At 39.1% G+C, this 20,160-nt stretch overlaps 1 protein-coding gene across 1 annotated transcript; it reads left to right on the forward strand.

The window, feature by feature from the left end:
- Nucleotides 1-203: 203 nt before the first annotated feature.
- LOC145784245 (glutathione hydrolase 1 proenzyme-like) lies at nt 204-18,850 on the forward strand. Its single transcript, XM_082596035.1, has 12 exons — nt 204-522; nt 1,541-1,848; nt 2,731-2,870; nt 3,718-3,913; nt 9,706-9,909; nt 10,531-10,640; nt 13,330-13,469; nt 14,354-14,541; nt 15,261-15,352; nt 15,672-15,835; nt 16,118-16,231; nt 17,327-18,850. The coding sequence occupies exons 1-12, from the start codon at nt 448-450 to the stop codon at nt 17,474-17,476; spliced, it is 1,881 nt and encodes a 626-aa protein (XP_082452161.1). The 5' UTR covers nt 204-447; the 3' UTR covers nt 17,477-18,850.
- The last annotated feature ends 1,310 nt before the right edge of the window (nt 18,851-20,160 follow it).

Consider the following 20,160-nt stretch of genomic DNA (forward strand, 5'->3'; position numbering starts at 1 on the left):
TCCAAATTCCCAAATTTCTGTAATAGCCTCGCCTACTTATTTAGTAGCCTAAAGTACCGTACATACTTTTCTTGCAATGTTTTTTTGTCAAAGTGATAAAAGAATCAGTAATAGTAATTTAAGACAACAATCTTTTCGTTTTGACCAAACTTTGTTTGTTGCTGAAAAATTGTCATTTTATGGGAATTACTTTTGCTTGAGCATGGTGTGATCCCATGGTATAGTTTTTAACAATCTGCAATCAAGAAATTAGAAAACTTGCTGGTGCTGTGATGACCTCAAACCACAAAGAAATGAATGTAAAAATAACGGAGTGCATTGGAATTTCACTTCTGTTTTAAATGAAGTAAAGATACATGGTCCCTTATCAGTGATTGAAACATTTTAAATTATATTATATATCATATCATATGATACAACTTTTTATAGTTTGTAAGGTAGTTTGAAATGAATCACTCTAATACAAATGAGGAGTGGTTTGAAGACACTGAATTTTTATCTACATCTCATAAAAGACGTAAGGTAAATTATATTTTAAAGCTAACAATGTGTCTATCGCATGCTTAACAAAGTGAAGTTTCCGATTGTAGATTACTACTTTCATGAGCGACGTTTTTTGTTGTATATATATGATTAATGATGTGAGTCGTTGAACAAAAGCAAACAAAACCTGGTTGTTTTTTGTGGACAACCTGTATGTTCTTAATTGTGGAATCAAAGGGGTATACTTTTGCAGTTCTGCTTCATTCTGAAATAAACTAGACATCTATTAAGTTAAAAAAAGGGTGGCTGACTAAAAACTTTCTAAAATGAAGTGACTGAAAACTTTTCTTAAATAAGCTCCACTTACATCATATGTAAAAACAGCTGAATAGAACAAATGTTTACTCTGAAAGATATAATCCTGATAGAAACAATCGGGTCTGCTACTATTCGGTGAGTCCGATTCGGTGAGTTCCTAACTTCTAAACCCTAACCCTAAAACGGCAATGATCGGACTCACCGAAACGGGCCATTCCAGAAACAATCGATAGGTCTGAAGAGTGTCTTGGTCGGCAGTAGGACAGCATTTTCTGATTTTCTGGACTCTAAAACTAAGTTAAAGATTATTTAATTTATCACAAGCTATTTGGCAACCATACTTTCGCAGTTCTTCATTTTCTCAGTTGTGTAATGTGTATATTATTGATTAATATGACTTATTGTTGCTTAAAAAAATATGATAACACTTAAGAAATGAAATGATAGCACAGAGTAGGCTATAAAAGACAAATAAGATGCCAAAAAAACAAAAATGAGTAAAAATGTATTATTTAACAATTCTGCCTATTTTGTTGCACAGCTAGCACAGTGCAAGTTATTTTATTTGAAGGCAGTGTGTGTCAATGCTGGTAACACTACTATATTCTGGTTTGTTTTTAATTATCAACCTCAATCTTTGTTCCTTGGGAATCTCAGAAACTGTTTTCTAAACAAATGCACGATTTACCCCGGGCATGAATAAATGGTTGTGTGCTAATTTCTGTAATCATTTTTTCAGAAAAGTTGGAACGCACGTTCCTGTGGACTGGGTTTGGTGCTAGGATTCCTGATTGGTCTTGCTTTATTCTTTGGTTTATACTTTGGCCTTCCACCACGTGGGAGCTCATCTGTAGTACCCGTCACTACTACTGCCCCGAGTTCTCCTGTGACAGCATTCCCATCGGCTGCATCATATCCAAGTGCAGCTGTTGCAAGTGATGCTGGGCCATGCTCTGAAATCGGAAAAGACATTCTTCAAGGAGGTGGTTCTGTAGTGGATTCCGCCATCGCAACAATGTTGTGTGTAGGATTGTACAACTGCCACAGGTAAATGCGCAGGTTTTGTTGAAAATGCTCACTTGATGAGCGAGCATTGATTGTCGTTTTATGGAGAGAAGCGATGTGCTGCAAATGGCTGTAGCTGACCAAAACTGTCCTCATAGTAAACGCACTACTGATGAAGCTCAGAGACAAAACAGTGCTATCCAGTATCCACTACTTTATTCTTCTCCCTGTTCGATGCTTATTGTACAGATGTTATGAATTATACTACTGTAAGATATTTTAATACTAAGTTGCTTCTGTTAATGCCTCCTGCAATCAACTTACGGTACCTTAATGTGCCTACATCTTTCATCGTTTGTTAGTTGTTAATATGCACCCATCAACAGTGGTATTTGTTTTTTTGTCATCAGGTAATAACATCATCTTAGATTAACGTGGTTTTTTGTTAGACCAAAAGATTGTTGTAACCTACATCCACTTTTTAACATCATTGTAAATGGAGATTTACGTTGAATAGGCCTAAAGCATATTCTCAAATAAAAATTCTTAAATCGAAAAGATTTATACAATTTTGAACCTGCCGAAACAACACATTTTAATTTTATCCATCAACAACATGCAAAAAGAAAGTTGGGTGAATCATGAATGTGACAATGTATAAAATTCAGTATGTATATAATATAAAAGGTAAAGTCGAAAAAGCGGAAACGAGGCAGACTACCAAAACGATGGCATGATAACATCTAGGCATGAACCGAGCTCAATTTGGCAACACTGGACAAGCTCGCTAGCTAACGTGACTCATAGAAACAGATAACCCATGTTGATGCGCAATCTACTGCAAGCGGAGATGGCAATTGAATGATCTAGTGCCAACTCTTCTGTAGCGTCATATCTAATTTGATGTTTTATTTGTATCTTCAGCACTGGAATTGGAGGAGGCTTTTTTATGACCATCTACAATGCAACAACAGGAAGTTCAACGTTCATAAATGCTCGCGAAGTTGCTCCAGCCATGGCAGACGAAAATATGTTCGAAGGAAACTCCGAAATCTCTGTTTTAGGTAAATTTTGATGTTTTGATTTATAAGCAAAGTAAAAAAGGTGGAGTTGTTTTCAATAGGCAAATTCCCCCAAATTCGCCACGTAGCTGCTTCAATCGCGAGTAGTAGTGTGTGTTTTCCCGTCTACAATAATGGTTCACAAGCCAGAAAATTGGCTTTTTACATTGGTTAAACATCTTCAAGCGTTAAATTGACGTACCGTATAAAAAGACTTATGAGTGCTAAAGCAGAGAGCAGTAGGGAGCAAATCTTCAAGATTTGTGGTATTGACTTGACCGAATTTTTTTGAATTTTTTTTTTCACCAAGTTGCTGTGCTCTTGTATCAAAATGAATCAAGCCTGGTGTTCAGTTCAGTACGAACTAGCCCCCAGAAGGATAGTAAACATTTCTCTCTAGAGCAGCATACTGTTACTCATAATCATGAGAGGAATCAAGGGCTATAGTCGAAGGGCGTCACTTCCCAATCGACAGGTCTTGCCAAAGACGTAGCTGCATGCTCTTGAGCGGTGTCAAACTAGCGCCCTTTCGAACGTAGAACCATGGCTCTCACCACTCGGCCATGCAGCTGACTTGGTGTAGTACCAGTGTAGTGGATTCGAATAATCACTGCATGTTATGTTTTGAAGTTGTTTATGCTTACTGAAGAGAAGATGAAGCCGCATGTAACACTCAACAATTATAATAATGTTCAAACTTATATTGAACGTGGTCTCGTGGCTGTGTCCATCAGTTATAGTTGACTAACTTGCTTGGTTTACAGTTTTCTATCGATATTTGTGTTCGATATTTATGTACTGAGGTTTTCAGAATTGGTTGAAATATAATAGCTTTGCTTTCACATTGCAGGAAGTTTAGCTGTGGCAGTCCCTGGTGAAATATCAGGTTTCTGGGAGGCCCACCAAAGATATGGAAAGCTACCCTGGAAGGACTTGTTTACCCCTTCTATTAAAATTGCCCAAGAAGGCATGGTGGTTTCAAGTGCATTGGCCAGCGCCATTTCAGGACAAGAAGACCTGATTCACAACCGGACCTTCAATTTGTGGTAAAAAAACTTTAATTCAACTTTTTATGCTGATGATCCGCATGCATTTCTGGGTCTGCTACTATTCGGCGAATCTGGTTCGGTGAGTTTCCTATTCGGCGACAAGCCTTTTTCGGCGAGTTTCCTATTCGGCTATTTTTGAAAATCCAACGATGCCTTCTGTAAATCCAACGATTGAATATTATTCAATATTCAGACATTGAATCAATGTGAATGTTTCTCAGGTACAACCTATACAGGCCTTAAAACTCGTGTTTTTTCCGGCAGCCATCGTGGCCTACCGAGAGCTCCTTCTCGGCGGCCAAATCTGCGTGCTTGGAAGGCCAAAATACAAATAACGATAGCACAAGTAAATAGAATTAAACTTGCAACAATGTCAAAATGTTGTTGAAGACTGGGCGACGTCCAGCTATAGAATCGTCGTACTACGCAATAACTGCTTTATCGAGATTGTAATCCGGTATTGCGGGACCATCTAATGACACTAAATTGTTTCAACTGCATAAGTGCATACCGCATTTCATAAAACCTGACCATTTATACCGTTATAATGTCACCAAATTGAAGGTGTGAAGTCACTAACACACAGCGGAAACATTTCCCAACTCTGAAGACAGGTTTTTCTCCTCGGATGTCAACTAACCTACCCAGACTACAAAATCCGTCATTTTTACATTGATTCTACGTTTGCAGTCCTTAAATCAGGGTAAAAATGACGAATTTGTTGTCTGGGTAGTTCTCCTTTTTAACAACGATTCAATGTCCGACAACATTGAATCAACATAAAAACGACAATATTGCCAGCCAATGTAAATTAGCACTTCGGATTAACACTTTGTTAAAATAAACGTCGGGAATTACAATCAAGACTTATAACTGGTGATCGCAGTTGGATATTTTCCATGCAATAGCAAATGTTTCCGCACAATACGACAGTGGTGATTATGACGCGCTGACCTATGTCTGCGTCACTCTTTGATACTAGATATTTTCGACGGTTAATCCACGATCATTCTATTGCGAAATTAAATAATTAGCTAGAAGAAACCGGCGGCCAAATTGGCCGACTGAAGAGGTAGCACTGGCGGTCATTCAAGCACTACTTAGCGGCGATGGCCGCCGGCTGCTTTAAGGCTTGCCTAGACCTGGCCAGGGCTGCGATTTTTTCTTTCTTGTCGAACGACTAAAAATTCTGCGTTTGTTTGTCGAATAGTAATATGACGTCATAAGAGTCAGATTATAAGCGTTTGGCCGCGAATTACCGCACAAGTTGTGTGGTATCAGAGTCACTACTTAAGTTTTTAATGGTACGCTGGTTGAGTGATTGCAAAGGAGTATCAAGCGCTAAGTTGTGTACCTACCGGACAATGCGGACATGTATATTATTTGTTTTGCTCCATGAAGAGAACTGTTGCAAACGTGAAACTGAGGATCGTAAAAGAAAAAATCCTTTAGGCTATACACCTAGCATAGCCTACTGTGAGAATTTTTCCTTTGGCATCTCTATAGTCTCGCTTAGTACGTAAAATCGTAAATGGTTAGGCACGTACCCGCACGCAAACACAGTTAGGAGCGAAATATGCAAGTTACCAAGAAACACAGCAAAGATATAGCGAAAAATGAACTGCAGATAAAAGAAAACGGAACAATACTACGATAATACGAAACAACGGCGTAATGTTACAGCGTTTAAGGTGTACCGAGATGGCAAACAAGCCCCTTCGTACAACATTGCAACTTCAGACCGAAACCCAGATCCTTCGATTGTTGGTGGTACTTCAACATGAAAGGTCGATTCAACTTGCTGATGAGCTTGAACATCTAGTGAAGCCGTGCTATCGCCAGGGCCTGACCTTGTATTTGCAGATGGTAGCTCACCGACCGAACTGCTAGTGCAAACTCAGAAACGTCATCACTGTCTCGTCGAGAAAAGAATGTAGGCTATCGATTCGTTGTTCCTTATGCACTTGAACGGGTTTATCTATAAAATTTTATTGTTGAAAAGTGAAAACGTAGTAGGCGCATTTTACTAAGCATGCTTTTGCTTACCACTATTAAATTAAACATGTTCAAAATTGAGAATGCTTTGCGACGTTAGGCTACTAAACGCTATTGGCCGGAAGTTTACCTTAATGATAAGTTCCAAAGTGACGTGGCAATGCTTCTCTCGATAACTCCTTCGAACAGATCCCGCACTTCACTCGCTGTTTGCTGAACCTTAACCGCTTTCCGGTCAGACCGACCGAAGCTTTTGCCATCCGTGTTGTCGGAGGATTTTTTCGTTTTTTAGTCATTATAGGATACTGACTAACTGAAGACTATCCGATCTGTAGTTGGGAAAAGCTATGTTGTTCTTACAACTTGCCTATTACCTTGCCTTGTCCACTCCCAGTGACTACCTACTATTCTTCTAGAAGCGAACTCTTACAGGTAACCTGGCCAGCAAAAGTTCCCTTTTGTACACGATTTCAACGTCTGGCAACGATAAAACGATGTAATTGCCTTTACATCACAATCAAAAGTTTTGTTGACATCAAAAATTCTTTGACTGTTTTGAGTTACAGCATCGTTTTGTAAAAAAGGTTGTTTTGATGTAAAATATATTTGAAATATCATATAAAATCAACAAATAGCTTATTTAAAAAATGAATGACATGACGAATGACATAACTATGACGCAAAGAAGGTGGATGACGTAGGATACATGTCAATTTTATGTGAGCAAACATTTTAATTTAATAGTTCAAACATTTCTATACAGAAGGCGTCGTTGGATTTTCAAAAAAACGCCAAATAGGGTTCTCGCCGAAAAAGGCTGTCACCGAATAGGGAACTCGCCGAAACGGGCCTTTCTGTGCATTTCTTGCGAATATTGTATTTGCCACATTAGGAAAAGTTTTGTGATTTTTAGTCAGTGAAAGGAGGGCAAAACTTGGTCTTCTGAGATGCTATCAGCTCAAAAATACAATGAAAAGGTTTTTATACAACTGTTGTCATTCCCAGTTGTTAAATATTGGTCAACACTCAGATCTTGCAATGGAAGGATAAGGTTTTTGGCTGTACTGTATAGCCGAACACTGAGAGCTTGTGCTTGTCTTACAACATCAAAAAATCTCCGCTCTTTTCAATCCACTTAGTGTGGTGCGGGACTTTAAAGTTTTTTTTATTAATGTGCATCGACATTATATCCCACGGCCACAAGAATGGAAGGTTTGGTAGATGACCTTGTGGTTACTCTTTGTACCATTTTAATTATACTGTATATTTTAGTACATTTGAGTGGGTACCGTAGTCAAACTTATCCCTCTCATGCCCGAGTGGCATCCACCATTGGTTGAGCATTGTGGTTTTTGCAATTCGGTTGCTTCCTTTTTCCGTTTTCAAGAGGTTACTTCAATGTTGAACCATAGGTAGGCAAACAAAGTGAAGCAACAAAATGGCATTTATCACCATACTGTGTGCAAATGATTTCGGCTGTAGCCTACTGCAGCCTTATAAGAACTATTTTCATCATCATCATAATCCATCGTCGGTTTGTTCCCCACTAGTGGGGGTGGCCGATTGTTTCCGCGCAGCAATTGTTTTAATCCCTTTTCTCCATTTCACCCTGTCCCTTGCATCTTTCTCCTTCAGTCCGACTTTTTTAAATTCATCCTTCACTTGTTGTTTCCACGTCCTTCTTGGACGACCGCGTTTCCTCTTTCCATCCACCTTTAGATCTAGTGCCTTTCTAAGAAAACTTCATTCCTCCCTCCTTATCACATGTCCATACCATCTTACTCCATTTGCCCTTGCCAGTTGGTCTATGGTCTCTCTCATCTCTAGCATATCCAACAATTCTTCAGTCCTTTTTTCCCTTCTCGTTTTCACCCCACACATTGCTCTCACCATTGACCTTTCCGTTCTTCTCAGGATTGCCAGTTCACTCTCTCTCAATACCCATGTCTCGCTACCATATAGCATTGCAGGCCGCACACAGCTCCGATATACTTTTCCTTTCATCCTTAGTGAAAATTTTCTGCCATGCAACATTTCCCCACATTCCCTGAACTTTGCCCAGCCCAATCTTGCCCTTGTTGTCACCGCTGCTTCACATCCACCACTTCCATTTATCCGATCACCCAGATAACAGAAGTCTGTCACTGTTTCGATTCCATAGCAGAACTCATCATCATGGCCTTCCACTTCATTCCTTCCTTTACTGCATTTCCCACAAACAAAACACTTCGCCAATCTTGTTGCGGCTCTCTTGACATTAGCACATCTTGCATGTACCCACTTTCCACATTCCTTGCATTGCATTGAGTTTCTCATCACTCTCTTGCCACATATTCCACAGGGATCTACTTTGTTCTCAACAACTGTTCCTTCTGCTCCACTCACCATCACTTTTGTTTTTTCAAGATTCACCTTCATACCCTTGGTTTCAAATGCTTCTTTCCATTTCTCAAACTTTCACTCCAGTCCCCCCATACTATTTTGGATTGACTAAATGCTAAATTGTGCAATCAATCACGCATCTAAACAAACATAAATTGTTTTAATGTGTTTTAATGTCAACAAATTTCTTTGTATCTAACCGCACAGTTCAGCGCTTAGCTTAATAGGCAGTTGCATGATGACGGAAGAGGTCTTATGTTTCAAAGATTGCCAATTATAGTACTGTATGATCACGTGTTGCGCCTTTTCCTTTTTGTTGAATAACAATAACCTAATGTTGCGCTTCGTGTTTCATTGAAATGCCAACCAATGTAGAATTTTAATTTTTTGTTTAGATGCATGGCAGGACAGATCTGTACTGTGCGGCTACAATATTTAAACTTGATGAATGAACTTGATCATGATTCATGATGATAATGATACATGATGATTTGAACTTGATCATGATGAATGTCATCTTTTCGCTTGTTTTTTATTTCCTTATTTAGTGTATAATTGCAATTGTTACCAGCACCCTTCGTCATTTTGTATCGTATCCACTATCCAGGCTTACGCCCGGTGTGGACGGGAAGGCAAGGAAGCCAATCTTTGTGTCAACCTTCAGGCATGCCTTTAAGTGTCCTGCAACAGACACAGCCGCATGCTCTTGGGCGGTGTCGAACAGGTGCCCTGTCGAGTATCGTACCAGGCTCTCACCACTCGACTAAAAATCTAGTTTCAAATAAAACTTGCCGCCTTGTGGTAATAAAGTCAGGTTTAGGATTCGACTTGCATGCAGAAGTTGCAATATTTCAAATAGAATGAACAAAACAGCCACATGGATGTTACCAGTCCCAAATTGCCTGCCGCTCGGATAAAATGACCCTAGCATTCCAGTGAAAAATAAGCTCATTTTTGTTATAAATATGACAATGCTTTTTCTCCAATCTTGTTATGTGATTTATGTGGTCCACCTAAATGACTTGCTATCATAATGCGGGTTTGAGTTAAGACACTTTTCAAATCACCAGGATTGCTTTGATTTCGATGTGAAATTTCGAATTAGTTTTGCAACCAACACTTTCCTCCCATCATACCAAGCCAAGCTTTATTGATATTCCAAAGTAACACTTCGTCACTGAACTTTTCACTGGGTTCTAATACCATTGTTAATTTGTTTATCGTTTAAGTTGATTGGTTGACGAAATAAGAAAATGTAAAGAAGCTTACGATTGGTGTGAGTATCAATTCAAATGTTTTCTGTGAGATAGTGATATCACATTTTGTTTCTTCAAGTACTGACTCAATGTTTGTCTACCTACGTCACCAAATTCTCTGGCATCTTTCCTTACTTAACGTGCGTCCATTCTTAGGCAGATATTCGAAAACGACGATGGATCTCTTAAAGTTGAAGGCGATATTGTCCGTCGCCCTCAGCTCGCTAACACTCTGAAGACAATTGCAGAAGATGGGGCCGATGCTTACTACAGGGGAAAGTTATCTAAGGACATCATCCTCGACTTAGAAGACGCGTATGGAGATAACATTATCACCGAGCAGGATTTGCAAGATTACATGTAAGATTTCTCTACTTGACTAGCCAGGGCGAACTAAGATAGAACAGCAACTGGTCAGAAACAAAATAGTTTATGAAATGAGATTGCTTGCTACAAGCATACCGTAGGAGGGAAGTTGTTGCATGAACATTTCGTCACCAAATGCAGCTTTTCAATTGTAGTGATGCCAGGTTTGCAAGTTTTTTTTTGCTCAAGTTGCAAGTTTATATTGATGAAATAATTGAATCACGACTGTCCTGATAGTTAGGCTTCATGTTTTGCTTGGCTTTTAATTTCAATGCGTTGTTTTTGACTCGAAGTGCTTCTGCGCTTGCAAACACATTGGTCTTTTAGCCAGATGTTATTCAACGCAAGTAACTGTTGCATCTTTAAATCACAATTCTGAATGATTTTTAGCTTGATTGTTTTTTTGCCATTACCCGCAGACTATAAATTTTTGAAACAATATATCGTGTGTTATTTGTTCTGAGCATGCGCATTTTCACTGTGCGCAAGACACCGATGAAATGGTCAAAGTAATCGATATGTCTCAGCTTTACTTTCTAATTCACCAAATTAACACTGCAGCTGGAAGTCTAAATAATCCTGATAAACAATTAAATTTTCCTGTGCATTTTTCAGGCCCGAAGTAAAAGAGTCTCTCCACGTGTTGATTGACAACCTTACTGTGTTCACCCCTGGCCCCCCTGCCAGCGGCGCTGTTCTGGCCCTCATCCTCAACATTTTGGATGGTATGTTTTTAAACTTACGTTAATAAAACGTAAAAATAAATCTCATTTGAATTCCCTTCGGCCTTACACACCAAGCGTAAAAATCCTTCCTTAAACAAAGAATTGTATGCTTTTGTGGCTTGTCATGTTTGTTATATATTTTCTAATTAATTGGTTTCGAGAGAATTCATCTGTCTTCCACGTCTCAGGCCGAGTGTTTATCGCCTTCGTCTCTGGTGCCGGTAGATCTGAGATCAATTCCAGGTCGGGTCAAACCGACGACTTTAAAAACAGTACCGCTTGTGTTCGCTGTGGATGCGCATTGTGATGATGCGCGAAATGTCAGTGAAGCAATACATCAACTTGTTTGTCTTTGCTTTCACTTTCATCAAATGAACGCTTGCAACTAGGGCTAGAAGCATGAACTCCCAAACTTTTCAGTATTCAGAGAACAAGTCTGGTAATACTGTGATGACATTGTAAATCTGATATAAAATTAAAAATGAGCCCTGTCGCTAAAATACCTTAAGTAGCTGTTGAGTGTTGTAGAGCGACCATAACTAAAACCATAAAATTCTTATTATTAAGTGTTCGGTTTCTCCACCCAGTTATGTAACATTTGCTTGTCATTCCTGATGTTGAGGTTCTGTTCAATTCCAAGAGTGTTGTTTGAAATGACTTAGAAACTATGCAGTTGAGGACTGTTGTACAAGATTTTCAAACTGCTAAGAAGTTTAAATATGTTCCAAACAAAATAAAGAAAGCAAACGAATTTTGTTTTGTTGGGGACTTGGAATGAAAATATTGTTTGTCTTTGTGCGGTATCGCATTGTTAATTTGTGACCTCTTTGGTAGGTTGGGAACTTTAAATGACGTTGCGTTGAAAGCCAGTATATAATTCACTGCTTCATTTCTTCTCAGAAAAGCATTTATGTAATTATATAATTGTTATTTTTAGTATTTCTCAATAATTTTATTTCGTTTTATTTCTAAGTTTCATTTTGATGAGCGATGAGTTTTGCAGTAGTATGGAAATTGCGGTTAGTTTATAGCCACGTCACGTTTGAAAGAAAACAATCGGGCTTTGTTTTCCAAACAATGCAGGTCATTCTATTATATTTTTGCCTTGTCACAGGTCATTCTATTTGAAAAGGTCCGCTTCTCAAAACCATAATGTGTCGTGGCCGAACGTAAGGGTCCAAGGGGTTATTTAAACACAATCCGGCGTTTCTTTTAGTATTTTTCCTTATTCCCTAGATGACGAAAAAATGGTGTTTGTCGTAAACCTCCACAGTGTAATTTGACGAACCTGGCAACCCTCGAAGGGGAAACTTGTGACTTGAGAATTAAACCTTTCCTCAATACCAAGTGCATAGATTTGTTGTTATTTCTGCTTTTGTTTCCTAATGAGCAGTCCTGGTCGTGACGCACTTTGTCAACCGAATAACAAAAGCTCAAGTTTACGAAATAAACACTAACACCTCAATGATCAGCCATGCGTGACGAATAAATGCATCACTTTATTCAGTCACTTGATGATGACGTAGTTGTCATGCTTCAGCTCTCTCTGTCTTTTGTGTCGGATATGAAATCATGTTAGGTGTTTCATAGCTATCTTTTTCAGGTAACAGGTCGTTTCCCTATTTGGGAAATGGTCGCTTTGGGGTCGATTTAACGACCGTGAAGGTTGAGTTCTGGTTTTAAATTGTTTGGTGTGACTTGCCTTGTCCAACGCGGTTTTCAATAAAGTTTCAATTTTCTTACTTCGACCGCACACACGTCACGCAACACCTGTTTAGGTATGTGTCATCATGACGATTAATTTCCACTGAGTTTACTATGACGGTGCACTTTTGAGATCGCTTACCTTCCATTGTGACGTCAAAAAGAATGTGTGTTTGGTTTCAGCTCTTTTCTTTGTTCTGGTTCAATGTATCGCAGCTTTCTTGACAAAAGGTGCTTTGCAACGAAGTGCAAAGATTTAGTTAGTTAATGAAATTATACATCGCTGACCACTTAGCCCCGACGCATCCATGACGCGTGTTTTAATTGCTGTATCAAAACTTACGTTTTTTGAATTGATTTCATAATGGATTGGGAATATTAAGTTATATATATCTTTATTCGTATACATTAAATCTATTAGTATGATTGATCCACTGCATAAATTTTCCTTAAAACTTCAAACTTCTAATAGCCGCCCATTACCTACATATAGCAGAGAAAAATATTACTGTCTTGTAGACGCTTGATAAGCCACCGGTTTGACACTTGCCCAAAGCACACTACCGTAGCTTGGCAGGACACTTACTGGCATACTTGTGGGGGGGCCAAGAAGGTTGACATTTCGATTTTCTTTCTCATTGTCCAAATATATGACACCCACTGATTAGGTTTATATGTTTATAAATACCAAAAAAACTCTATTAAATCACTATTATTATTTAAAAGAGTCAATCTTCAGATACAAGCTTGAAGTTAATTGTGAGACAACAAACAGCTGCAACGAATCGATTACTAAGATTTATTGACACCAAGCTCCAAACATCAGATTATCTTTTTGTGAGCCCCCAGCTTACCACCCAGTGTAGTCAGTGGGACCTTTCAATATACAACTCCGTAGCAAAAGAATGTGTCGATCTGTGGTGCATCAACCACATTTAGAAAGTTCGGTAGAAGAAATTGTTATTATTATTGTACTTTCTTTCAGGTTACGATTTCTCTTCTAACAGCTTCAGTGATACTCAAAGCCAGATCCTCACCTATCATCGTATCGTCGAAGCGTTTAGGTACGCCTACGCTAAGCGCTCGTCGCTTGGTGACGAAAGGAACAATCCGAATGTCACAGAGGTAACTCCCATTCCACCACTTTCCGGTCAGTAAATCAACCATTTTGCTGCCTGGGATCCAGTCCGGATAAGTTTCTGTTTTCACAATGTTGGAATCATTGTCGAGCGACGTTGAAACAATGCAAAACTGCAACTTTTGGTGGCTAAGTTTGTGTCGTTTGATTGAGGTATATCCGTTACAACACAGAGGACTCATGTTCAATTTTTTCTGTGCCCCTTATTATGTATCATATTATGTTTTTTTTTCTTTACACACTCAATAAACACCAAGGCTCCTGTCATGTTGAAAAGGCCAATGATCAACACAATTTCATATTTAGACGTTTTAACAAAATAACTTTTCATCCGTTTCGTGATATATTTTAAAGATTTTTTGAAATTTGCTTGACCTAGGTTGGTTGAAGTTCACAGGTGCACGTAAACATCACTTATGCATGAAGCGAAGTTAACGTCTCAAAAAACACGAACACCGTACGTTGGTTGCAAAAACCTTTTGTTATTTTGTTTAAATTATTACTGTCCTAAGCTTCTAATGGTAATATCCTTTCAATATGTCGGTGGACAAGTCACAACAAGCGGTGTTTTAAAAGCGTGTGTTGTCTTTAGCGGTGGGATGGCGCAACGGATAAGGCGTTGGTCTTCCAATTATGCAAACCTGCTTCGACTCCTAGCTTCAGCTGGTTGCTGAAAAACACCGTTCACCTCTACCCAGGGTGTAATAAATTGGGTGGGCGTAGTTGCTGAAGTAAAGACGGCCGAGAGAAAGGAACTGGCCAGCCTACTCTCTTTAGTGCCGAAGGATTAGTACAATGAGAACCTTATCTTCTCATACCCGACACTTGAATCAAGTATGGGGCCCCTTTTATCTTTACTTATTGCCTTTAGCTTGTCAAGAACATGACAGCAGACTGGTACGCTGATGCTATACGCTCAAAGATCGACGATTCCCGCACTTACCCTGTAGCTCACTATGATCCTGACTTTGTTGTACCGGACGATCATGGCACTGCCCACCTCAGTATCGTGGGACCAAACGGGGATGCAGTTGGTATCACCAGCACGATCAATCTTCAGTGAGTACTTAGCTTCCAACGTATATTGCGTTGCAACATTCGTATCTATCACCTTGTTAAAGATATGTTTGGAATTATGGCAATGCCAGGTGAAGGTATGCACCTCACCAATTGATCATGCTCATTTACCCTCCAAGGCTTTTGTCACCTTTCAAGGCTTTTGTCACCTTCGACACTACTTCAGAGCACGTGGCTGTGGCTTTGCCAGTATACTTAAAGGTATGCCTTAGTAAAATGTATGTGCTCACCTTACTTGCGAGTGTCCGATCTTCTATTATTTTAACTGACCGAACTTCCTCCCTATGCCATCTTGTGGCCACTCATTTTCTGCTTTGTTGTCGCCAACCGGCGTTGTGGGGTGTAGCAGAGTCTTTTTGACACTCTCAATGTGGTTTCGATTTTCCACCATAATCACACACAATAGATAACGATAACCTCAGTTGCACTAGATAACAATGGATGAAAGTTATCCACAAATTAATTTCTTCTTTTCAAATTAAATTAGTTTTATCAGTTTAATTGCCAGCTCGATTGGGTTTCTCACTGCGAAGACATAAATTCGAATCCGTGTCGTGTCTTCTCAATTTCTTGCCAGAGAAATCCACACGTTGATCTGCAGAGTACGAGCTTCCCATTGGTTCGAATGTATATTGCTTATTGTATATTTAAAGTTGTTATCACAGCAAAGCAAATTCATTGTTTCATGGTTTCAATTTCAGCTTTGGAAGCAAAGTTCTTGGCAAACGGACAGGAATCATTTTCAACAACGAAATGGATGACTTTTCTTCTCCGAATATAACCAATTACTTTGGTGAGGATATTATGTGTTGTAGATTACACTTTATCTCGTCATTTGCGTGAATGTTTCGATATGTCTTGTTTCATAATTATTGGAATTTCAAGACTGTAAAAGTTTGCAAAGGCTGTAACATTCTGTAAAAGTTTTTCTTCGCCTTATTTTTAAATTTGCATGATTACAAGGTAACAGTCACTTTAAAACTTTCCGACTTTGAGATCACGATTTTCTCTTCGTCTCAAACCTGCCATTTGCATATTTATCAAGCTGTCGCAACGAGCCTGTTGCCATATACATTTATTCTTACAACGTAGTTACATATTAATTTGTTTAGGTGTCCCACCATCGCCCACCAACTTCATTAAACCCGGAAACCGCCCCCTATCCTCCATGTGCCCCTCCGTTGTGGTGGAAATGGACCCAATGAGCGGGACTAACCTAGTCAAAATGGTCGCGGGGGCGTCTGGAGGAACTAAAATCACAACTGCGACTGCTCTGGTGAGTTTGAGGACAGTTTCATTATTATCGTCATTGTCAATGAGCTAGTGTTCAAGACAAATGTTGTATTAACGCCATATGAGTTTCAATCTCAATATTTAGAAGTTGAAGATAGTTCAACGGGGGTCAGACATAGAAGAGAGAAAGATTGTGACTGGTTGGTTGATTTATCTTTATTGGTTAAGTGAACTGGACGATTCCTCGTCCGGAAATATTTTAATGTTCTGGAATATTCCCAACTAATGAACAAGCAGTGAATTTGCAACTTTGTTTCACCAACAGACAATCATGAATTCGCTGTTCTTCGGTCTTGACGTCGGTCCAAGCGTGGAGATGAAGAGACTACACGACCAACTGATGCCTAATGTTACCCAGATTGAAAAAGGATTTGATCAGGTAGGTTGATATTGATACATGAATGGCAGGGACGACTTCTTTGCTGCCTTACCTGCCGCCATGATTATTCAGAATAACAATATTAGCTTATTACGACATTGGCAATCGGCCGGAGAATAGTTTCCAGCGGCAGACAGCTATACTCTGCTGTGGTTGTCTTTGCCGAACTGATCTTTCAGACGTCGTGTGGAAAGTGTAAATGTCAGTAATGCGCTGTCCTGACCATGACTAGAGGTGCTTTGCTGGCTGGAGATTCAACGTGTGCATGGAAAGGGATTGAATTTAATCGTCTTACAGCTTCGCTTTTGCGGATAGAATTGTTGAATTTTTTTGTTGTTGCAAACTACTTGGCAATTGGCATGGTAATTGCGCTTACTGAATTCAATATTGTTAGTCATTGCCACATAGATGCCATTAACTGAAGAACCTAAAGTAAAATAATATCCCTTCTTACGTAAACGAACGTACACTGACGTTGGTTTCAGCCGCTATGTTTTATTTTTAAACAAGTTTTGTTGGTTGAAATATGGTTTCAGAAACTTTGGCTTGTGGCTCCGTGGTTAAAGTATCCGTCTCTGAATCGGTAGACTTGGGTTCGATACCCTGTCTGGTCAGAATAATGACTTTAAAAGCGTTCGTGAATCTTATTCCTGCTTGGAATTCAGGAATGGACCAGTTTTAATACAGTACTCAGTTGCGCCTCTGTACGACTGCACTGACACTGTCTGCTTTGTAAAGAGCTGAAGAGCAACGCATATCTGGGATAGATACAGCGCTATATAAAATACATTATAATTACCATCTCAAATAGCTGTTAATCTCATTTTGTTGCCTAACTACAGTACACTGGAAAAACTCTTTATTTGTCAGAAAATCTCTGCAAATCTTCATTGTTGATTCGAAGATGCATAATTATTATGCGATTAAATTGAGATTTCAATTGAACTGTTGCCGACAAAATGCGGATAATCTTTTCAAATTGTGGCAAGATGTTTGTGTTACCTCAAAGTAGTCAAACATTACAACAGGCAGCTTCTTTTCGCTACCAATCGGCTACTTTACCTGATTCATAATGAATAATTTTTTTATTGACAGAAAATCATAGACGGGCTTGCAGAAAAAGGTCACAATATAGAAATACAATCATCAGCTGGTTCTGTAGTCCAAGCAATCGTGGTCACGCCAGAAGGAATGAAGGACGCTGCTTGTGATTCTCGAAAGGGGGGATATCCCGCTGGCTATTGAGTTCTGTGCGATGGAATGTTGGATCACGATGCCTAGCGCACATTTGCTGTTTTAACGTCGGGTTATGTTGCATTTGCATCAAGTTTTCAGACAGAGCCATCCCGTCTTCAGTACAAACTAGTCAAGTTTTAATTACATTAGTTTATTGTTTGTACAATGCACTTGTACCTTTTCAAGTGCCAGTAATTGTATTAAATTTAAAGCTATTTTATGGCATCCATTGCTCGAGTGACTTCTTCATGTGGTCGTGACCAGTATCTACAACACTCTTGAATGATGAAGGTGTAGGGACCCGTGATGAATATTCATTGTTTTCAACTTTGTGCAAAATGTTTTCTCTTATAATATTTGCGTTCCTTAAAAAACTCCCGTGTTGTGAACAAAAATAATTGAGAAATCGTTTTCCACTTAATAACTCAACCGCAGCGTTCACCAGTGATTCTGTTCAATAGCGATTGATCGCTTTCAATTTCTATTATTAACACGTAACACGGTACCTAAAATTTCTCCGTTTAAGCAAAACGTTGCATTATAACGTCAAATCGATGATTTCTTCAACAAAAACCCTGCAAAGGGATAGACCTTCTGAGCCAGAGGCTTATACAAAGAAACGAAATCGTTATTATTCTAATCTGGGCACTTTTTTCTTCATGATTATCTTCAATGCTGCACTGCGTTTGCACTAACGTGTTTTGTATGTTGTTACAATGAAATAACTTTGCAACCCTCAATACATTGGTGCATGAACCCTTTTTAATCGTGCATACCTCTCAGGCTTGCTTTCTCCATGCTGAAGCGACTAATTACTAACATGATGGTGCTGGGCGTGATTTGTCTTCGCATTTTACTTGTTAATGGTTTACGGTTGTGATTCATATGCAGTAGATACAATTGGGAGCTGGTTACGTGCTTATTGTTTAGTAGCTTTATTACTGGTAGTAAAAATACTTGATTATGTTTTTATTGCTCAATTCTTTAATCTGCACAAGCACCCCAGGCAGCAAGTCTGTTGATTTTTGCATTGAAAAAAACAAAAAAACAACTGATTGCTGTTCAGGACTTTTCTCATGCAAGGCACATCAGCTATCAAGTATGGTGATAGCTTGGAATCTAGAGCTAGATGGCTGACTTAGCCTGGTAGGTGCCATGCATTACCCCGCGAATGAATACCTTGTGTTCTGCTTGCTTAGTTAGAACATCCAATCGTTTATTTTTTCACCCTCAATGATGCTACAAATCCAGTATTAGTCTAGTAGCGTACATTGCAAAGCAAATCTTTTCATATCATGTAAATTGTAGATTATTGTTGTATTGTTATAGATCTGTAAGCGATATTGATTTGTTTATGTCACAATAAAGAAAGCGAAAATGTTAGTGGTATATGTTTAAATAAATGGTGTTTAAATGACCAGACGAAATTGTTCTTGAGGCAAAGGCTAAATAAGCTCCGGAAAAAATGAGCTGATAGTGCCAAAGTCCGCCCCGTTAGCTCGGTGGTTAAGCGCCCGACTCATGATCAAGCGACGCTGGTTCGGCTCTCGGGTTGTGCGCTTGAGCAATGCGTTTCAGGACAGCCTTCCTTCCAGCGGCAGCTAGTGGATGAAATAATTCCTTGGAAACTTCACTCTGCCCATCTCGGTAACCGGGCCTGCGTCAAAAGCCTCTACAACTATGTAAAATTACCAGAAATACCTATCCAAAGCTCTGTTTTTATTTTGACTATAGCCTACAGACCGTATGCGTAGGTTTCTGTGCTGTTTTGCACAGCCTACGATTCGGCTTCATGGCAAAAGTATATCTTTCTGAAAGAATTTTCCTATGGTAATTCCTTTTTATGATAACACAACATAAGTAGGCTAGGCTTTGTTTTAAGATATAAAATTTGTTGTTGCACTTTCATAGATAGCCTACGTCTAACACTGTGGTTCCAAACCATTCAGTTTTCCAAATAATACGTATTCAAAACCATGATTTCTTTGCAGGTAGGCTACCGGTCAGTCGTGGAAGTAATCTCATCGCTTTTAAACACACAGTAAATATTTCACGTGTGAGATTCGCATTTCATGATTGAACCCATTCTGAAACTGAAAACTATTAAACTAAATCAATTTGTTTTGCCTACTTAAATGCTGCGAATGAGCGCTAAAAACAAGACACCGTACAGTACAAAACGTGCTTGGGACAGTCTTCTGCAGCTGCTGCAAAGTGAACCTGATCCTGCCGCGGAAAACTCCTTAATTTTTTTTCGGTTCTCCGTCCCGTGCTCAAAGTCCCGGGTTCTGTCCTTAGGAAGGGCAATTAATATTCACACCTTTAGAAACCAATGTAGCCTACCAATAGTGACAAAACTTTACTTGAAGATTGAGTGCCACTTTAAAAAGGTATTTTGAAAAAAAAAAATTAACGTCACAGTAGGCTACTTATTTTAAAGTTAGCCTGAAATTTAGGCCTAATATGTATATGCTATACGGCTCTTCCGTTTGCAGATCATAAGTTTACAAATACATCGCAAAGACGCAAAGGATAGGTGGGCCTATGATAAAAAATTTCCCTTGAAGATGCAGCAAAAACAATCGTTCATAAAAATTTCATCAGTAACATTAATCTTAGTTAACCGTTTGAAGATAAGCAAAAACTGAATATGAAAAATAGCTCGCGGCACCCCAGAGTATTGTAAATGGCAC

This window comes from Aplidium turbinatum, chromosome 1 (assembly GCF_918807975.1).
Source record: "Aplidium turbinatum chromosome 1, kaAplTurb1.1, whole genome shotgun sequence".
NCBI classification, from domain to species: domain Eukaryota; kingdom Metazoa; phylum Chordata; class Ascidiacea; order Aplousobranchia; family Polyclinidae; genus Aplidium; species Aplidium turbinatum.